At 41.5% G+C, this 19,606-nt stretch overlaps 2 protein-coding genes across 5 annotated transcripts in view; both read left to right on the top strand.

Moving 5' to 3' along the window:
- The window catches only part of DARS1 (aspartyl-tRNA synthetase 1), a 36,657-nt gene extending 35,455 nt beyond the window's left edge, over positions 1 to 1,202 (top strand). For both annotated transcript variants that reach the window (XM_023931383.2, XM_086898699.1), the window contains exon 16: positions 564 to 1,202. In XM_023931383.2, coding sequence (XP_023787151.1) covers positions 564 to 655 — 92 coding nt within the window. In that variant the 3' untranslated portion in view covers positions 656 to 1,202. The remainder of the gene's footprint in view (positions 1 to 563) is intronic.
- Positions 997 to 18,245, top strand: MCM6 (minichromosome maintenance complex component 6). 3 transcript variants are annotated; one of them, XM_086898697.1, is made up of 19 exons: positions 997 to 1,112; positions 3,026 to 3,085; positions 6,242 to 6,388; positions 6,938 to 7,048; positions 7,520 to 7,769; positions 8,428 to 8,593; positions 8,677 to 8,822; positions 9,695 to 9,845; positions 10,245 to 10,386; positions 10,688 to 10,829; positions 10,971 to 11,078; positions 11,664 to 11,819; positions 12,861 to 12,989; positions 13,830 to 13,991; positions 15,056 to 15,191; positions 15,460 to 15,627; positions 16,513 to 16,652; positions 17,262 to 17,412; positions 17,962 to 18,245. In XM_086898697.1, exons 1-18 carry the CDS (start codon positions 997 to 999, stop codon positions 17,373 to 17,375), a joined length of 2,544 nt encoding a protein of 847 aa, XP_086754823.1. In that variant the 3' UTR covers positions 17,376 to 17,412; positions 17,962 to 18,245. The 3 variants fall into 3 exon arrangements, with proteins under 3 accessions (XP_086754823.1, XP_086754822.1, XP_086754824.1); XM_086898696.1 differs by having other exon boundaries at positions 17,262 to 18,245; XM_086898698.1 differs by lacking the exons at positions 997 to 1,112; positions 3,026 to 3,085 and adding an exon at positions 5,184 to 5,391.
- Positions 18,246 to 19,606: the final 1,361 nt, after the last annotated feature.

Here is a 19,606-nt window from a genome sequence, read left to right as displayed (position 1 = left end):
GCACATTACTTTCAAATTTGACCAATGAGGAAAATTTAATGAAGCAAGAAAATAGTGTATTATGTATGGATTTATCAAAGTCACCATCATACCAGCAGCCACTGGTCTCTGTGTATTTGATGAAGGTGTTTTGCAGTGAGGAGAAATAAGTGATTGCTTGTGCATCTGTTAGGGAGCATGCAACATTGGCAGGTAATCCAAAATAATTCAGGCCGGTCAGGACTGACACCAAGGAAGCTGAAGATGCATCTTTCCTTCAGAGTACATGGTCCTCATGGCAAAGTACCAGCCAAACAGGAGATGCCATGAGGATTAACACTGGGTTCAAACTGTTCAACTGTGTTGAAACCTTAACATAGGAGGTGTATGGAAAAACAAGTGTGCATCTGGGTTCCACCCACCATGGCTGGGGTGCTTAGAGCCCCAAGAATTAGAAGTGCCTATATCATGGGCTGTGCTCACACTGCTGTGTGAGGCTGGCCCCAGCTGGGAAGGACCTGCAGCTCCTTTGGGGCTTTGAACAAAGGCTGGCAGTGTTGATGGGCTGTTTTCATCTGCTCTAGGGCTGGAGAGAGTAACCATGCTGTACCTGGGGCTGCACAATGTCCGTCAGACCTCCATGTTCCCGAGGGATCCCAAACGCCTGACGCCCTGACAGGAGCTGCTCTGAGAGTTGGGAATGCTCTGCCCTGCAAATAGGACCTGACTGCAGGCATAGCCCCTGCTGCTGATGAACGTGTATTGATTGATTTGAGCATTATGATATGCAATTAAAAACAAAATTCTCCTTTATTAAGTGCCACAGTAATTTTTTTTATGCTTATTTGTTTATTTAAAGGAAAATATTTTAACAGATCAAGACTCTTTGTATTGGCAGCTGCACATTTTTAATGAAAATGGGATACTTTGGATTAGTATTTTAGTGTCACATTAAACTGTATCATTTTTCTAAACATTTTAATAAATTATGCAATAACCATTTTGCATTTTTAACTTATGTCAGCAAGATTGAATATTCTGAAGTACTGGCTCCAAGATAAAGTGACTGGATGCTTGCAATTTAAAAATCTGGAGAGACCAGAGAGCCAGTTGATAATTTACATGAGTGTCAGGTAAGAAAGCAGGTGGGAACATTCTTAACAAGAAATCTTCATAAGAAGTTGTTAAAATAGGTTGAAATAAAGCTCTCAAAGTAAATTAGATACAGATTTGTCTGGTTTTTTGCTTTGTATCCTCACAAGATAATGAATCAATAAGGTTTTTTTTGTTTGTTTTTTTTACAGATGTAATAGCTGTCTAAAGTTTAAATTTATTTTCTATCTTCTCTGCATTTTTGTGAAAGTTGTATGAAAGCCACAGGCCTGAGAGGCTATTATTTGAGAATGATTGCAAATTTACACATGCTCATGGAACACACAAGGGATATATAATATTCTCAGAAAAGAAATGGATAGTGGGTTTGAGAGCAGGTCATGTGTTTTCCTGCCTGACCCAGCCTATGAGATAACAAACAGAACAAGGATTTCATGCATCTTTTACCAATGGAAAAAACCTCAAATTATGTAAGCCAACCTATTTCAGGGTGTTTTTTTATTTATAAATGCTGTGAACAGCCCAACTTTGTACACTTAGAAAAATTGAGTGTTTCTGTAAGCAGAGTGCTTCTGAAATTCTTTCTAGACATACTTTTTCTTTGATTATTCACTTACATGAACTCCTCAGTCTGGAGTAGTGCACAAAGCTGCCACTCATTGTCCTCCTCCTCCCAAGCCAGAGAATGTTCCCTGCATTTGGAGAGGTGCCAGCATATCTGAAACTTCCTTTTGTAGGCTGCATCTGAGAGTTGGTTTTCAAATTTGAAACATTTTTTAAGCGTTGCTGCCAAAGAGCAAAGGATTAAATTCCTGACTTGGGTACTGCAATAGTTACTCTAATATTCATACATATTTGTAATTCCTGACTTGTTTTTTGTTTAACATTTTACATGATCAGGTTTTCAGTAGGAGGTATGGTGTGGATGGTCTGTGTTACCTTGATTTTTAAATGTCAGGGAAGTTACATATTGGTTATGCTACAGAAAGGTCAGTGAGGCTGTGTATAAATTGTGTAGAGTTTTACAAAAGGGCAAATCATCTTTGCAGCTGCCGTGGAACAAGACTTAATTTTAATGTCTTATGACAAGAGTTCTCCATTAGAAAACAATCATACTAAAGGTCAGTCAGGTAAAGTACTGGAAATGTAGAAGTTAAACTTTGTTTAGAAGTCACACAATTCAAGGAATAATACTTAGCAGCTTTGCTTATGAGTCAATTGTAATTAATTTACTATGGAATCTTCCCCAAATTATTAACTTGAAAATCTTACACTGTAGCCGGCTGTAGTTTGCAAAGCTAAGTGGATTATAAACACACCTCCTTGTCACAGACTTATTACTGATGGATCCAAGTTTCAAAACAGTTGTTTATTTAGGTAAGCTAACTGGAATGAATTTGATTTAATTACCTTTGTTCATACAGAACTGGTAATATATTCCACTTTGGATGTGCATTCTTCTAACCAAGAGCAAAATTACTGACTTAAATTTCCTGTCCACAAAAGAAATATCCTGGGTGCTGTTTCTTTTTCTAGATCTGACAGCAAGTTTTGTTCATACATGCCTTTAATAACTGTGCTTATACCAATTCTGTTAGGAGTTATTCAAAATCATGCTCTAGCTTGATTTATTCACAGTAACTGCAGAAGAACAAGAATTAGGATGGAGGCCCCCATTCCTTTGTATGCTTTCATAAATGCAGCCTTTCTTAGCTAAGAGAAAATAATTACGATCATAAATCAAAATGCAAAATGCATTTGTCCTGAGTGTCATCTTAACAGGACACTTTAGTGGGAGCTGCACAGTGTTAGAACTTAGTTTGAAACACTGCAAATAATGAAGGTCTAGAAGACCTTTGGAGTCTTTTGATAGGTAGTAAGTCTGCTGTAATAGTTCTGGAAAAGTAAAACCTGTACTGTCCTTTATTTCCAGTAACTTGCAGGAAGTTTACCAGTTTACAAGGAGTCCACATTGGTGCTTTCTCTTCACCAGGTAAAATGGTTTTGGTTTTGTTTTCTCTCATTATATACAGATGGCAATTACAGTAGTGCAATTTTTTAAACTAAGAAACTATAAAGCACATTTTTTAGAATATCCAGGGAGTGTGTCTGCTCAGAACAAACACAAAGCTTCAGTTTGCTTCTGAAGTTTATCTGCACCATTTTCCTGTGAAAACCCATCTGTGTTCGCTGAGCTGTTTGAATCTGCCCAGTGGGAAAGAGGACTCAGGCTGTTCTTTTGGCAGCCAAGTGCAGGCCTGGCTCCCCATGGCTGCCCACACCTGCTGGGATAATCCTGGTGCACAGCACCTCACAGCTGCTTGCTCCCTGCCCAGTGGGCCCAGGGCAGGAGGAAGGGAAGAGTAAAAGTAGGAAAACTTTGTGCTTTTACCTAGTGCCTGTCAATTCTGGGCATATTGGACACCACTCCATGTGAAAGCAAGGGATGGAGGAGAGTGCCTTGACAATACCCATTGTGGAGCACCATATGGCTGCCTTCATACTGGGGTTCCAGAAACCTACTGAAACAGATTTCAATTATTTACTGTTTCTTCTTTGGGTAATACTAGCTTCTTTTTTGAGAGAGAGAAATCATCTAGGATGGATTACTTCTTTTAAAACAAGCCTCACAACCAATTTGTGCACATTTTTCCTAATACGATCTCACAAAAAATGGAATTTACTCACCACAAGTGTTTTAAAAATTACCAAGTTAGTTCTACAATTCTCTTGTTTTCTTACCATCTTGCAGTTAAATCTCTGTTCACTATGTGGCAAGTGCACCACAACATGAACAAAGACTGCTACAGGAGGCTGCTGGCACTTCTGAAAGTGTTTCAAAACTGAAAAAGAGCCCTTAGCTACTTAATTACAGCAAAATTCCCAATTTAGGGCAGAGATTAATGACTTTGCAGGTGGCAGAGCAGTTCTAAGCAATTTTTCATAGATGTTGAAGCGGTTCCTGCTGGCAGGCGCTGTGTGCCAGCAGCTGCCATTCGGGAATGGCTGTGAGCCATGGCACCGCTTGGCAAATGTTGCCTTCAACCGTCCTGCAATGGTGCCAATGAGGAGCCAAGTGTCCAGACGGTAACCTGACCCTCACCTGGCATGCTTTCCACCCTTTCCACCTGGGCCAGTTCTTCAGAAGCTGGAAATGATCCATGGTGTGGGTCCCCTCAGCGAGCAGCTGCCCAAGTGCCTCTTGCACACATTGTGGGGATTCCCTGGCTCGGGGATTCCTCGGCAGTGCCCTGGCCACAGCACATTTTAACTTCAGCTACCATAGCTGATTTCTAACTGGGCAAAGCAGTGCCGTGTGGAAGTTTTACTGCAGCTGTTGTGCTGAAGCTGCCCACGGCTGACATCTCCATGCCTGTGGTTCTGGTATCCCTAGCATAAGGACATGAAACTGTTGGAGAAAGTCTACAAGACAGCTATGAAGTTGATAAAAGGAGTGGAGCACCTCACCTGAAAACAGGCTGAGAAAGTTTGGGCTGTTGAGCCTAGGGAAGAGAAGGTTGTGTGGAGACCTCATAGCAACCTTCCAGTATCTGAAGAGGCTACAGGGAAGACTCCTTGTCAAGAACTGTAGTGACAGGACAAGGGGAATGGAGACAAAGTGAAAAACGGGAATTTAAATGAGATATTAGGAAGAAATTCTGTGCTGTGAGCATGGTGAGACTTTTCATGGTGAGAACGGGTTGCTTAGGGAGGTTGTGGATTCCCCATCCCTGACAGTTTCAATACCAAGTTGGAGATAAGGCCCTGAAGCTACATGGTCGAGTGGGAGGTGTCCCTCACATGGCAGGTTGGTTGGGACTAGATGGTCTTTAAGGTCCCTTAGAACCCTTTGGCATTCTATGCCTCTGTTTCTCAATGGGAAACACTGTGCAGCTCTGGCACTGCTCTAAGCCGTCCGCAGCACTGAGCAGTTCGCCGACAAACCCCCAGCCGGCCCCGCTGCTGTCCCTGGCAGCGCAGCTCGGGGCGTTGCTGCCCGCCGCTTCCTCAGAGCCCGCCCCCGGGCCCGCCCGCGCCCCGTCTTTGGCGCGAAAACGACCGCGGGGGGCGGGGCTCTGCCTCACAGCGGCCGCTGATTGGTCGGCGCGGCGGGCGCGCAGCCCACGTGGTGCGCGGCGTGGCGCGAACCGCTGTGGGGCCGGGAGGACCAGCGGCAGCGATCGGGATGGATCTGGCAGTGGCGGCGGTGGGGGGCGCGGGCGCGGCGCCGCAGCACCAGCAGATCCGCGATGAAGTGGCCGAGAAGTGCCAGAAGTTGTTCTTGGACTTCCTAGAGGAGTGAGTGCCGGGGGCCGGGCCTGCCGGCGGACGGGCAGGGCCGACAGCGGGTGGCGGGCCGGCAGCGCCTCACGGAGGGGCCGCCATTTGGCAAGATCCTGTCAGGGCCTGGTGTCCCCTCCCCTTGACGTTCAGCTGGAGAGGCTCTGCTGTGGTCTCCGGCTCTGCCGGGAGGAACCTGTAGGAAGGCAGCACGCTGTTTTCTTGCTAGGCAAAGCACTTCTCGGAGAGTTTCCGCGGAAACTTTGCCCAGAGGACTTGGGATGTCCTGGAAGTGAACAAGACCAGGTTGGATGTGGCTTTGGGCAGCCTGGTCTTGTGGAAGGTGTTACTGCACGTGGCAGGGGGTTGAAACGAGATGATCGTAAAATTCCTTCTAAACCAAACGATTCTATGATTACATGATTTTTTAGGTGCATTTGGTCCCTTTTAACAATGTTTTGTCCAGCTGTATTGAAAACCCTTTCTGCTGTTTGTTTAATGTACACATTATTACATCTGGCTCCCTGCGTATTGCCTCCTGAGGGGCCCTTCCGCATCTAATAAGGAAACCATTAACATCACCCAGAGGAAACAGAACCTTGTTTGCTGGTGCAGAGCAATTTTGTCTGGCACTGGGATAACTCTCCTGCTCTATGAAATGTAAACCTGGTGTGTCTGTCCTAGAGTCTGGATAGGGCAGACATAGCAAGGGGGTGGATTAAGAAACATAGTTGGAAAAGGGCTTTGCTAGGGACTGTGGGATGCCTGAATGTGTGTGATCCTTTTCTCTGTCTTTTTTCCTGAATTCAGAAATATTTAATTGCTGCCTGGTATGTGACTGTGAAACGTTTTCCTGAGTCACTTTCAGGTTCCAAAACAGTGATGGGGAGGTCAAGTACTTGCGAGATGCTGAAGAACTGATCCGGCCAGAGCGGAACACGTTGATCGTCAGCTTTGCGGATTTGGAGCAGTTCAATCAGCAGCTCTCTACCACTATTCAGGAGGAATTTTACAGGTAAAATGTAGAGTGGGGTTTTTTTTCAGGTAAAGCTGAGCTTTGCTGGAGTCTCAGGCCCACAATGTCTTGCTTTTATGTAGGAAAATAAGAGGCTTATTTTTTAAGATTTTATTTTTTTACTGGCTAAAAAATTTTCTCTGTAGATTCCCCTCTGGAAACCATGAGTTAACCACATAATTGCACTTATTGTGGTAATGTAGGTGGTCAGTATGAGAATGCAGAATAAACTAAAATTTCATGCTCTGACAATATATTATTAAGTTGGTCACTTATTTTGAAGATGTTTCTTAACATAAGGATAAAAGTGCCATAAAATGAGACTTAAAAAAATATATTATCAAACAACAGTGCGATTGTGCAAATAACATTATTATGCAGTGATCTCACGTTTATCTCACACTCATATTTAGAGTCTTTTTTGGGTTATACAACATAGCATTAAAAGCCAGAACCTGAAAATCTGATACAAGCCTTTATGTAATCTAAAGCAGGGAAAGTATTTGATAGCTTCTCTAAAATTTGAAGGTTTTTTTCCCCATATTTCAGGGTTTATCCATACCTGTGTCGAGCAACAAAGACTTTTGCCAGAGACCACGGAAATGTTCCTGCAAACAAAGACTTTTATGTTGCATTCCAGGACCTGCCTACCAGACACAAGTAAGATTATTAGTAATTCCAGAAACTTGTGCTGTTTTACTACCAGGGAAAAATGTGTCAAAGCATGCTGAAAATGTTCTAGTTATGTAGTTTGAAGTGTGCTGTTGGCCAGTACACTTGTAACAAAGTTTCCTGATCTTATGCAGGAGATTTTTTGAACACAGTTTTTCATATACTTTTCAGATACTTAAATTCATATTTCACAAACAAGTGTAACCTCTTTAGTTCAAAAAAATTTCGTGTGTATTGCTTTTTAAATATCAGTGATGTAATTTTTGCATTAGTTTACCTTTAGTATTAATCTAACAGTTTATATAAAATCATATAATGAGAATATATTGTAGTAAGCTTGTTTCTTTTGTTTGTTTCAGCAGTTCTTTAGTCAGACTCACACTGTATTGTATCTTAGTACCCTGGGCCTAAAACTGTCAACTCAATAATTTAATCCTTATGAATTTCTGTTATAAATAGAATTCGAGAACTGACTTCAGCAAAAATTGGCTCCCTGCTGCGCATCAGTGGGCAGGTGGTTCGTAGCCACCCCGTCCATCCAGAGTTGGTCAGTGGAACCTTCCTGTGCCTCGACTGCCAGACAGTGATCAAGGATGTGGAGCAGCAATTCAAATACACCCTGCCTAACATCTGCAGAAACCCAGTCTGTGCCAACAGAAGGAGATTCCTGCTGGACACAAACAAATCGAGATTTGTTGATTTCCAAAAGGTACAGGGGTGATATGGGAGGGTGATGACAACCAGTAATGTTCCTGTGGTATTTGGAAGGTGTTTGTACTTCTACACATTGAAGATGGCTAATTTTTTGTTCTGTCAGTGTCAAGAAAAGACCTCAAGAAAAGGCACTTTTTGCAAAAGGTTTCTTTCTGTGTCTGGAAGACTTATGTTTAAGAATGAGAAATTATTAGTTTTGCTGTGTGACATTTATTGCCTAAGTAAGCCACAGAAACCTCACATATTCAAGCCAGAGTTAGTCTCATGTTGCCAATACATCATGTGTAGCTGCTTTATACAAGTATGAAAAGAGCTGCTTATTGGTATCTGCAGAGTTTTGCTCTTGCCGGTTACTCTTCCAAATCGTCAGCACTTCACATCCCACAGTTGTATTTTATGTCAGCCACATTAACTGAAATTTTCAGGTTACTTTTCATAATTGTCACAGTGGCCCTCGTACATCCTCTAACCTGCTCCAGGACTCCTTAGATGCTGATTAGTGAATGGATTTTTGGCAGTTTGTTGTATTGTGAGAGGCACTGACGTGGATGGCAGCAGTCTGATTTTGTTTAGCACATCTATTAGCAGTGTAGCTTTTGAAGCAGTTTCATTCCTGGTGACGTGCTCAGTGTTGAAACTTCTCTCCCTGCCAGGTGCGCATCCAGGAGACGCAGGGCGAGCTGCCGCGTGGCAGCATTCCGCGCAGCGTGGAGGTGATCCTGCGCGCAGAGGCCGTGGAATCTGCCCAGGCAGGTGATAAATGTGACTTCACCGGCTCACTCATTGTCGTGCCTGATGTGTCCCAGCTCTCCACACCAGGTTTGTTGCTACTCATGACCTCCATGAGGTGTCCTTCCTGCTCGTGCTGGGAGCTGCTGTCCTGACTCCCATTTCACCGGCAGGGTTGCGTGCAGAAACCAGCTCACGGGTGACAGGGACAGAGGGCTACGAAAGCGAAGGCATCCGGGGGCTGCGCGCCCTCGGGGTCCGGGAGCTCTCCTATAAGCTCGTCTTTCTGGCTTGTTACGTTGCACCGACAAATCCACGGGTGAGTCTGCAGAGAAAGGGGATTTAAAGTTGTTGGTGATTTCTGTTCTGTATGGTTTTCCCTCAAATTAGGATGCAGGAATGGGTAAAGCTATAAGTTTGCGTGCATGTCACCTTTCTGTGTTGGTTTGACTGTCTTTATATGCTCATTGAATTTACATAGCAAGGTTCTTTTCTTCTTTTTGTTGCTCATAGCATTTTTCACAGGTGTGGTTATTTGCCAATGTTACAGTTTGTTCTAAACAGCTAACTAGCACATGTATTTCCATTCAGCTTTCATCCATTTTTGCAGCATTTCCTTTTCTTCCAGGAAATCCTATTGCTGCATTTTGTCACAGAAAACAGGGGTCCTTTTTGTTCCCTCTGGTTTATCAAGTGACATCTTGGAATGCTACTGTAGCACAAGTAATACTGACTATATGTGGGTTTTGGCATGGTACTGTAATTATCATTCTGCTAACTGCATCACCATCACATAGCATAAAAAGAGTATCTGGTATGTTCTGGGAGTAGAAGTTTCTGGCCCTCATTTCAGAGCAGCAGAAGACCTTGGAAGTTCCAGTTAGAATGCTTACAAAGACAGTTTTAGTCAAAGGAAGTCATATTGGTTTTATTCTTTTTTTAATCTTTCTACAAGCAACTCGCTTGGGATTTGCTCACTAACTGAAGTTGCACCATTGATTTTGCCTGCAAGGAAATTTGCTATTGGTTTTTAAAGGTACAAGGTGATGAGGTTACTTAGCCTAAGGGCAGCTTTTCAGAATGTGTTCCTCCCATCTAGATTTCAGAGCAAGTTTTTCTGCTGTCTGCAGTGCTCACATTCATTAATGACTCTGTTATTACTTTTATTGCTGTTTTCTTTCCTTGGTTTAGTTTGGTGGAAAAGAGCTCCGAGATGAAGAACAGACTGCAGAAAGCATTAAAAACCAAATGTCTGTGAAAGAATGGGAAAAGGTTTTTGAAATGAGCCAAGATAAGAACCTTTACCATAATCTGTGCACCAGCCTCTTCCCCACTATCCATGGTAAGAATCCATTTGTGGCCTCAGAGACAGAAGATTGCACTTGTGTAAATATTAATTCCTTTTGCTGTTTCTGTAGTTTTTGGGAAAGGTTGAAAGCCCTGTGCCAGCTACCACAAACTCTCCCCCTCAGCACTGGTTGTGCTAGAAGAGGAAAATCTATTTTTTGACTATTTGTGGTGTTTAATCATTGAGGCCTGCAAGCCCAATCTAAAGGGTTGAGTTTGATGTCAGGTGTTCTTCTACTGAACCCTACAGGTTTTAGTGGATATTTAGCAAACAGGTGAATTCCGAGCGGATGTGCCCAAATGCTCTAAAATTCTAGTGGGATGAAGGTTTTTTAAAATAGGAAAATTGTGGTGTTTTCTTTGAATGTTTAGTTTAATGTCTTTTCTGGGGCAGGTAATGATGAAGTAAAACGTGGAGTCCTGCTGATGCTCTTTGGAGGAGTTCCCAAGACCACTTCAGAAGGCACTTCATTGCGTGGGGACATCAATGTTTGTATTGTTGGTGATCCAAGTACAGCCAAGAGTCAGTTTCTAAAGTAAGATTAAGACTCAGTATTTAAATATTGTCCAGTCGTGACTGGAGCTATAAATGTGCACTTTTTCTGTGTTAAACATAGGAAAGGGAAGTAAAATACTTGAGAATATTTCCCAGAGATTGTGTGGATGTGGCAGAAGTATTTGAACAGGGCTAAAGCTAACTCAACTTACGAATTTCCAAATATTTTTTCAAATTTTTCAATATTTTCAAAGGACGTTGAATATTAAAAATAAAACATAATTGCACAATTAAAAATATCATAGATAAAATACTGGAGGTTTTATTACTCTTTTCCACAGGCATGTGGATGAGTTCAGTCCTCGTGCTGTGTACACCAGTGGCAAAGCCTCCAGTGCCGCGGGTCTGACGGCAGCTGTGGTGAAAGATGAAGAGTCCCACGAATTTGTCATTGAGGCTGGAGCACTGATGCTGGCAGATAACGTGAGTCTGGGAACGGGAGAGGTTCCTGCATCCCTGGAATGAGTTTGACTAATGACAGAGAGCCCTAAATGGTCTTAGTGATGCTTTTTTGTTCCAAAAGTGATTGAATCTGACTCACTTATTTTAATTCTTCTGCTGCAGGGGGTTTGTTGCATTGATGAATTTGACAAGATGGACGTGCGGGATCAAGTAGCCATTCATGAGGCAATGGAACAGCAGACAATATCCATTACTAAAGCTGGAGTGAAGGTAGCTTGCACTACTCCTCTCTGTAGTCTGTAGCATCACCTCAATGTTTGTTATGTGTACTGATGTAGCTTCACCTGCCAGATCTTTATGTCACCTCTGCAGCCGCCTCACTGTGGCAGGACAGGGATTGCTTGTTGCAAAGATTTTGTGGCACATACCCAAAGAAAGTCAGAAATGTTACTGAGAGGTAAAAAGAGGTAGTAGTGGACAGGAAACAGAAAACGGGAAAAGCCTAACCTTGAAGTAACCCAAAAAAAAGTTACAGAATGGTGTGTGTTTGTAGAAAAACAGAATCTTGTGAAAGCAGTTTTAATAGCTTGTTTCACTATTATTGGCAAGAGTGTGGCAGTGTTTCAGTGTTGATCAAACTGTGTCTCAGGGCAGAGACCCGCTTAGAAAGGGCTTGTTAGTGGAGTTTGGATGCTTTTGAGGAGTGATTGTTGTAATACCTTCATTGAACTCTATCTAAAAGGCATTATGCTGACCTATTTGGGTTGCAATGAGTTGGTTTAGGAAATGGTCACAGATACACTTTTTTTAAAATTTATTTTAATTTATTTTAATTTTTTTTTTCTCCACTGTCAGGCTACTCTGAATGCCAGGACCTCCATTTTGGCTGCAGCAAACCCAGTTGGTGGCCGATATGACAGATCCAAGTCACTGAAACAAAATATCAACCTGTCAGCTCCCATCATGTCCCGCTTTGATCTCTTCTTCATCCTTGTAGATGAATGTAATGAGGTAATTTTAAGGAATTACAGAATAGTTTGTGTCAGAAAAGATCCTGGAGGTCTCTAATCTAACTGTGCACTCAAACAGATCCTTGAGAACAGTTTGCCAAGACTTGACCTGTTGACTTTTGAGTATCCCCAAGGATGGAGATTCTGCAGTCTCTCCAGGCCCCTGCAATGTGTCACAACTCTCATTTGTTCAAAAAATAACAACTGTTATATCTAATCAGAATTTCTCAAGGTTCAGTTCATGTGGGTTGCCTCTTATCCAAGATCTATTTGGCTTCATCACATCTATGCTAGCCAGTGAAGCTGTTGCTTTCCTTTCAAACTGAACAGTCCTGGCTCTTCTGGTCTCTGATACATCATGTTCTCCTGCCCTCTGACCATTTTGGTGGCCCTCGGCAGTTTTGAGTGAAGCAAATCTCATGAGAGTGTCTTGCTCCTGCTTTTCTGCTCTGTCTGTGCAGCTAAAAGCTGGCAGTACAAATTTGAACATGCTCTGCTGAACACAAGGACACTGTCTTTTCATCCTGTAGTGGTTTGACCTGCAAACTTAACACCATTAGTCATTTTTACAAATGGCTGGTCACTAAGGCTGAGACTGCTGCCACCTGTCTATGTGGCATTTGCCTTGGGAACGCATGAGATCCTGAGATTAATGTTGGTTCAGCCACTGTTCTGCTCAGAGTGATTATTTAATTGAGAAGGGACTGGTGAGAGAAACAGAGCAGACTGAAAAGGAAGAAAGTTCCCACGCTGGAAAGTGCTGCTTTCTGCCTGTTCTCTGGCTAACTCGTAACCCAGGAGAGTTCCAAGAGGTTATAAATCCTAAAACTGCCTTTTATCCCTCCTCTGCTGTGTTTCCTTGTATTAAAAACCCCCAGGGCATTCTCCTGGACCTCCTGGCAGAGAGTTTGGCTACTGGAAAGGCTAGCTCTGCTCTGAGGATTCCAAGTGAGCAGGGGGTATGGGAAGGAAGAACAGAGCTGTTGTTTTGCTCTTTGGCTGATGCTGTGCAAGTGATCCTGACAGAGCTCCAATATCCCAGGTGGTAGATTACGCCATTGCCCGGCGCATAGTGGATCTGCATTCCCGAGTGGAGGAGTCTGTCGACCGTGTCTATTCTTTGGATGATATCCGAAGGTATCTGCTCTTTGCAAGACAGTTTAAACCAAAGGTAATGTTACTTTTTAATGTTACCAGCAAGTAAACTGTGGAATAGTTGCTCTGAGGAGGTCCAAAAGAGCAGCCACTCTGCAGTAGAATTTTCTCCAGCAAATGCCAAGACACTTGGGATAGTGTTTTCTCAAGGAAAGAGACATAAACTCAAGTTATTACCTAGAAACAGATTGTATTTTGGAGCCTGGTATTCATAAACTCCAGAAACCCAGCCAATTGTTATAGTCCATGGCAGTTCTTAACCTTGGTCTAGAACAATTGAGGGGTCACTTCATGGTCTTCTTGTACCTCACAGGCATGGGTTAATCAACATGGCTGCTGCAGAGATTTTGTATTTTACTGACTTACTGCTTAAACAGTTTGTGTGTCTTTATTTTAAAAGGGTATTGTACCTATTTCTTTGCTTTTTAGTCATCTACAGAACATGAGAAACCGGTCTAACTACAGATTTCTTTTGGGTCTATCCAAGTAGCAGCTTGGATGGGGCTGTGTGTTGGATTTTTTATAAGTCTATAAACAGAACAGTCTAGTAGGGAGAGACACAAATTATGCCTGGAAACAAGTCAGTGGAACAGAAAAATAAAAATTAGAAAAATATCTGCTGTGAAATAATTAATGCTCTGTACTTACTGTAATGTCATTATCTTTGATAAGTGTAATCATTATTACAACATAATTTCAACTTAATGTGATTGTCATTATACTTTCATAGAGTACATGTATAGCATAGAATATTTCAGATAAAAGCAGTAGCCAATACAGCAAAGGATCTAATGCAAGAAGAAAATGCTTTATAATACCCTGGAACTGGAACTCCTGTCACTCTGATGCCACACAGATATCCAAGGAGTCTGAGGACTTCATAGTGGAGCAGTACAAGCGGCTGCGGCAGCGCGATGGCTCTGGAGTGACCAAGTCATCCTGGAGGATCACAGTGAGGCAGCTGGAGAGCATGATCCGCCTGTCTGAGGCCATGGCCCGTATGCACTGCTGTGATGAGGTATCAGGGGCTTGATGGAAGTTTGGGAAATGTTCATAGAAATGTGTGGCAGTTCTGCATTTGCTATTTGACTGATATTGGACATAGTCCTGTGGGTGAGGAGGAGAACTTGGGGTCATGGTCATACTCAGTCTGAGTCTGTCTACCAAAAACACTGTTTTTAAGGGATGACTTGTAAAACTGAGGTCAGTTGGTCCAAACTGAGATCTTGCATGATTTTGTATCACAGCTGTTTCAGCACTCTCAGCCTCCCACCCCTCAAGTCATGGCAGTCATCTACTACTGTCAGCCAGGGCTGTTGGCAGTTTCTTTCCTGTTCTTTCACATGTAATCTCTTGGCTCTCTTCCATTTACAATCTAAAAAAGCCAAAGTTCATCAAAGTATCTGGACCTCCCCAGGAGGACCTGTATGTGTGATCTGAGCTCCTGCTCACATCAGCCACTGCTGAAAAGCACATTGTGTTCTGGCTGTTAACTGTAGTGTGATTACTTCCCCTCTAGTCCCTACTTTCAAACCCAGCAGACCTTTTGAAATGTTGATTAGAGGCTATGTGACACATGCAGGGATGGAACTTTGCTCACTGGTTGTGTAAGAACACTCTTTGGGGTCTTTTAAATTAAATTCAGCTTATAAAAAACAGATAGCTTTTAGTTTATGTTTCAGCTACAGAGGATTTTTCCAGCTTTTGCTTTTCAGTTCTGGAGGATAGTATCATTAATTACATCTCTCTTTCTTTCATATTGTCTCTGTTCAGACTAATTTATTTCATGTTTCTTGCTCCACTGATCTTTCCCCCAAATGTTCTTGGCTTAGTAAAAATTTTATCGACTCCACATGATTGCTAAACCCTGAAAGATTAATCAGGCTGCTTTTCCCTCCGTAACCTTGCATGACCTTGGAGTACTTGTGATGGGATATAATTCAGCTTGCAGTCTTTACTGCTTAATCAGGTGAGATGCGTAGAAAATCCCTTTGTCAGAGTCAGAGATGAGTTTCTGGAGCTGTTGGAAAACTAGAAGAGCTCCTGTGCCTATTTAATATTTGTTCTTCAAATCTTCCTCAGGTTCATCCAAAACATGTGAAGGAGGCTTTCAGGCTTTTAAATAAGTCCATCATTAGAGTTGAGACTCCTGATGTCAATTTAGACCAAGATGATGAACAGCAAATGGAGGATCGAGAGGATCAAGATGGAGTCAATGGTAAATTCCTTACAGAGAAATTTTTCAAAGGGGAAAGTCCTTCCAGTCTTTACAGCTTACCTTGATTGAGCATGTGCTTCTCTTCAGTTTCTCATCTGTTTCTTATCTAATGAGCTCTAGTAATCTGGACTTCTGTTCTTAACTCTCTTGCTTCTTCAGCCTCCTTCAGCAACTCACCTGGTTGGTCAATGCAAGGCTTTTCAGTGGCTCAGAGTATTAAATAGCTAAAAGATATTGCAGCTTTAAACGTGTGCATGTGTCCAAACAGGTGAGGCAGAAGCTCCAGCTGGGGTCAATGGTCTTGTGAATGGGATCAATGGCCATTCTGAGGATGTGAGCAAGGATGCTGCACCCAAAGCTTCTCTCAGGCTGGGCTTCTCTGAGTACCGACGGATTTCTAATCTCCTGGTGCTGCACCTCAGGAAAGCAGAGGAAGGTAAGAATTTCTTAATTGCAAAGAAGGCAGACCCTGAGTTCAGGGAGCAACTGCTAGTGCATTTCTTGCTGTTGTACGTGGGATTTTCTCTTGTGTTGAGACAAAAAATTTCACAGGTCAGGTGTAGACCTATGCTCATATGACAATACTACATCTGGTGACTTCTTGGAATTTCTAGCTCTGTTACCGTAGTCATTTATCAAAACCCATTAAGCTGAGGAGCAGCATGTCAGCAGAGCAAAGCCAGAAGAGGATTTGTATGTAGCACACAATAGTGTAACCAAGCTAGAAGAGTCTGCAGCAGTGAAAACTGGAGCAGGAGCTTTAATGCGTGTTGGCAACCACAGCCATTAAGCAAATGGCTGGATTAGTTCTTTAGAAGCTAAGATATTTCAGTTGCAATGAGGCTACTCCTGCAATGAAATGCAGCAGTTGTCTCATAGCAGATACTAAAGCTACAAAGCTTTTGGAAGGTTGTGGAGATGACAGGGTCTGTTTCAAATGCTGAGTACATGTGGAAGGATGGCTCCTGGCTTTGTGTGACAGTGGTGTTTCTTTAGCCCTTACTTAGAGGAAAGGTGTGTGGGTCCTTGGAACTGGTTTTCTTGAAGCTGAGAGCTGATGGAATTTGGAAGCCACTTGGAAGCATAGAACTGAAAGCTTGATTCTCAATCTAATTATCTCCAATTAAACCATGACACAACACCCTCCTGTGCAAAATACGGTACTTTAAGAAAAAAACCCTTAAGTTTGACATTTCCTAAACATCTTAAAAAGCATGTTTCTCTCTTCAGCATTGTGAATGTTAATGTGTAAATCCTTTTCTCGGGTGGTTTATGTGGTAGTTTACTGCTGCTGTGTTTATGCATATTATTTTCTCTGCAGAAGAGGACGAGGCAGCACTAAAGAGGAGTGAACTTATTAATTGGTATCTAAAGGAAATCGAATCTGAAATTGAATCCGAAGAAGAGCTAATAAATAAAAAGAAGATCATAGAGAGGATCATTCACCGACTTACACATTATGTATGTATAGAGATGTGTGGATAGTGAAAAAGGGTTTTTAACTTGTACAGGGCTGTAACTTATATATTAAAAATGTCTCATTTTGTTTTCTTCTTCCATTATATTGACTGATGTAGTATATATGCCTTCTTTGTTTAACACCTGTTACAGTAATTACAGAAAAAACACTGTAATAAATTAGAGATGTGTATAAATAAAAGTTCAAAGTGCTATTCTATGTCACTATAGAAGTGTGGTATTTTTCTCTATTTCTATAGTATTAGTTATACATTAGGATACAAAAATACAATTAACACTTCTGTTAAATGGATAGCCTTAAGTCAGAGGGGTACATGGACAGTTTGGAGGAAAAGGTATGACAAAATAAGCTACTTTTCACTTTTAAAGACACAAACCCATTAGGTTGGAAAGCACTAGGCTGAAAAGTTCCCAGAAAGAATACAACATAGCAGTGATTTCCACTAAATGCTGTTGTTAAGAATCTGTTAGAGGGAGTTCACAATTCAAAAGGTTAATTAATAAGAGGCCCTACCAATACAAAAATGCCTTTCAAAGAGTACAAACGAACCTCTCTGCCCTTGTTTTGACACAAATCTCTCTCTGTTGCAGGACCACATTCTGATCGAACTGTCTCAGACAGGACTGAGAGGATCCAGAGAAGAGGAGACTTTTGATGATGATCCCTATCTGGTTGTCAACCCAAACTATCTGCTGGAGGACTGAGGGCTGACAGTGGCATTGTAGAGCTGACTGGTTACAAGTTAGAAAATGTATTCTTTTCTTGCAGGGGTTGCTATATGGCTAATTCCTTAAATTCTGATGACTGTACCAGAGTGTGGTCAGTAATACGTGATTTCTCATTTATACTGAGCATACCTGGAAAGTTTTTAAAGACATGACACATGTACATTAGTTCCACTGTTAGCTCTGAATTTCAGTGCCATCATCTGGATGCAGAGGAGAATCATCCAATAGCTTTTTTTATCACCAGGCTATGTAGATGTTTCTGTTTTAAATAAGATTAATTTTACATTTTTCTTCTTTAGTAGATGTTTTATGCTATATGTTTTTACTGTTTTTCTTATTACAACAGATAAAAGCTCATTAAATGTTTGGGAGTGGATTTGTTGTTACTTACATGTGAGATTGCTGTTTTCTATGCTGTAATTTGAGGCTGAAAAAAATAGTGATCTAACTGTTTAATGTCTTAAGGAAGAGCAAATTTCCTTGATGACAGATGCTCTTTATGAAATTTTTTTAACTTCCTGTAACATACAATGAGAAACCGATTGCTTCTCTTTCTTTTTAGATGGACTAAAGCTGTGCAGGCTCCTGTTACATATGTCAAGTAGAAAATTGCAACTAGCCAAGTCCAAAGCAAGGCTTTAAATCAGCAGGGCAGAAACCCCAACTTTGATGAATGCCTTGACTTGTAAGTGAATTGAAAACTGCCACCGTTTGTGAGGGATTTTTAAGACTATATTTGTAAACCTGTTTGTAGATCTTTCTGTAAGAAAACTTTGCTTGGATTTCTGTTCTCAGTTTTTTACTGTAAACTACTTGATTATTAAATAATCTATTAAGAATTAAAAATACCTGAATATTTGTCTTGTTGACTGGTTGCCAGCACCTAAGAAACATTTGTAACGCATGAAAGGTATCAAAGTTACACATTTTATTTAGAAATAGTGTGAAATAACTGTTTCTGAAGGAGGCTCAGAAATGGAGCTAAAGAATTTGTAAGACAATATTCTTTTCCTGTTAGTCTCTCCCGCCTTTGGAGAGTTACACCTTGGTCTAACTAAGCATATCATTAAAGTTCTGTCTAAGGAGTGGAGAGAATCATAAATACTTGTCATCAATACTAGCCCATCACTGGGCACTAATTCCAGCTGCAGTAACTTTTCCACTCATTTCTTTCATAAACCACATTTTGGCAAATACTACATTTCATTAAAAATAGTCACTCACCTGCAACAACACCTTCATGTTATTCTTTATTTTTCTTTTACTTTCAAAATAATGATAGGAAGATGTTTGGCCTTCACTATGTGCTTCCCCCTCCCCTTTTCTCTTTGTTTGAAAATAATTACCCTTCATGTAGGAGAAAGTATTTTTTTCTTTTTTCTCCAGTTCTGTAGGAAAGGGGTTTTCTCTGAGTTAATGCAGCTCTACTGAAAAGTAAGCACCAGGTGGTGCTGTAAAGTTAATGTTCAAACTTGCTATTCAGACATCAGAGTGGAGGGAACTTGTTCAGAGCACTCAGCAGAATGTTATAGCGAGCTCTTCAGAAAAAAAAAAAATCATCTGGGAGTCAAATAGGGCCAAAGTAAAGAAATTATTACAATCCCTGGGTAAGGTTTGAGTAACAGTAATGTTGAGGAATGTCTTCTGCTGTAACTTCAAGATAATATTGCTTGACAGCAACAGCTTGCCCAGATGATTGCAGGTATACTTTAGACAAAATTTTTGTTATTAAAGGAAATGAACTCTGATATAGACCCAACATTTTATACATTCATGCATTCTACATTTCATAGGTATGTAGAATTTTATGTTAGTTGGTTTAAAAATGTTCTCAGCTCTTCAGTTTTGCTGTATTGGAATGCAGAAGAGCCAAGTTAGCTGTGCCCTTCAGCAGCACCCTTCAGGTGGGTGACCTGAATGTGCCACCCTTCTGGGAGAGCAGCGTGTGGACCCAGCCCCAGCCATGCAGATAACATTACTTTTGTTGGTTTCTGCATCCAGAGCTGTGTTGGGATTCTTCGAGGGCTGAAAAAGGCCAAAAGAAGAGGGAAGGTTTATCTGCTTATTTCATCTTCCTCTAAATGGGAGGCAGTATTAGCAAATGTCAACTGATATTTAAACCTAAAGGGAAACATGAGCATCTCAGAAAATATTTTCACATGACCTTTCTCCAGCTGATTGAAACTGGTTTTTGTGATCATCTGTCT

This window comes from Cyanistes caeruleus, chromosome 7 (assembly GCF_971803275.1).
Source record: "Cyanistes caeruleus chromosome 7, bCyaCae1.hap1.1, whole genome shotgun sequence".
Lineage (NCBI taxonomy): Eukaryota > Metazoa > Chordata > Aves > Passeriformes > Paridae > Cyanistes > Cyanistes caeruleus.
This window is presented reverse-complemented; position numbering and strand designations above follow the sequence as displayed.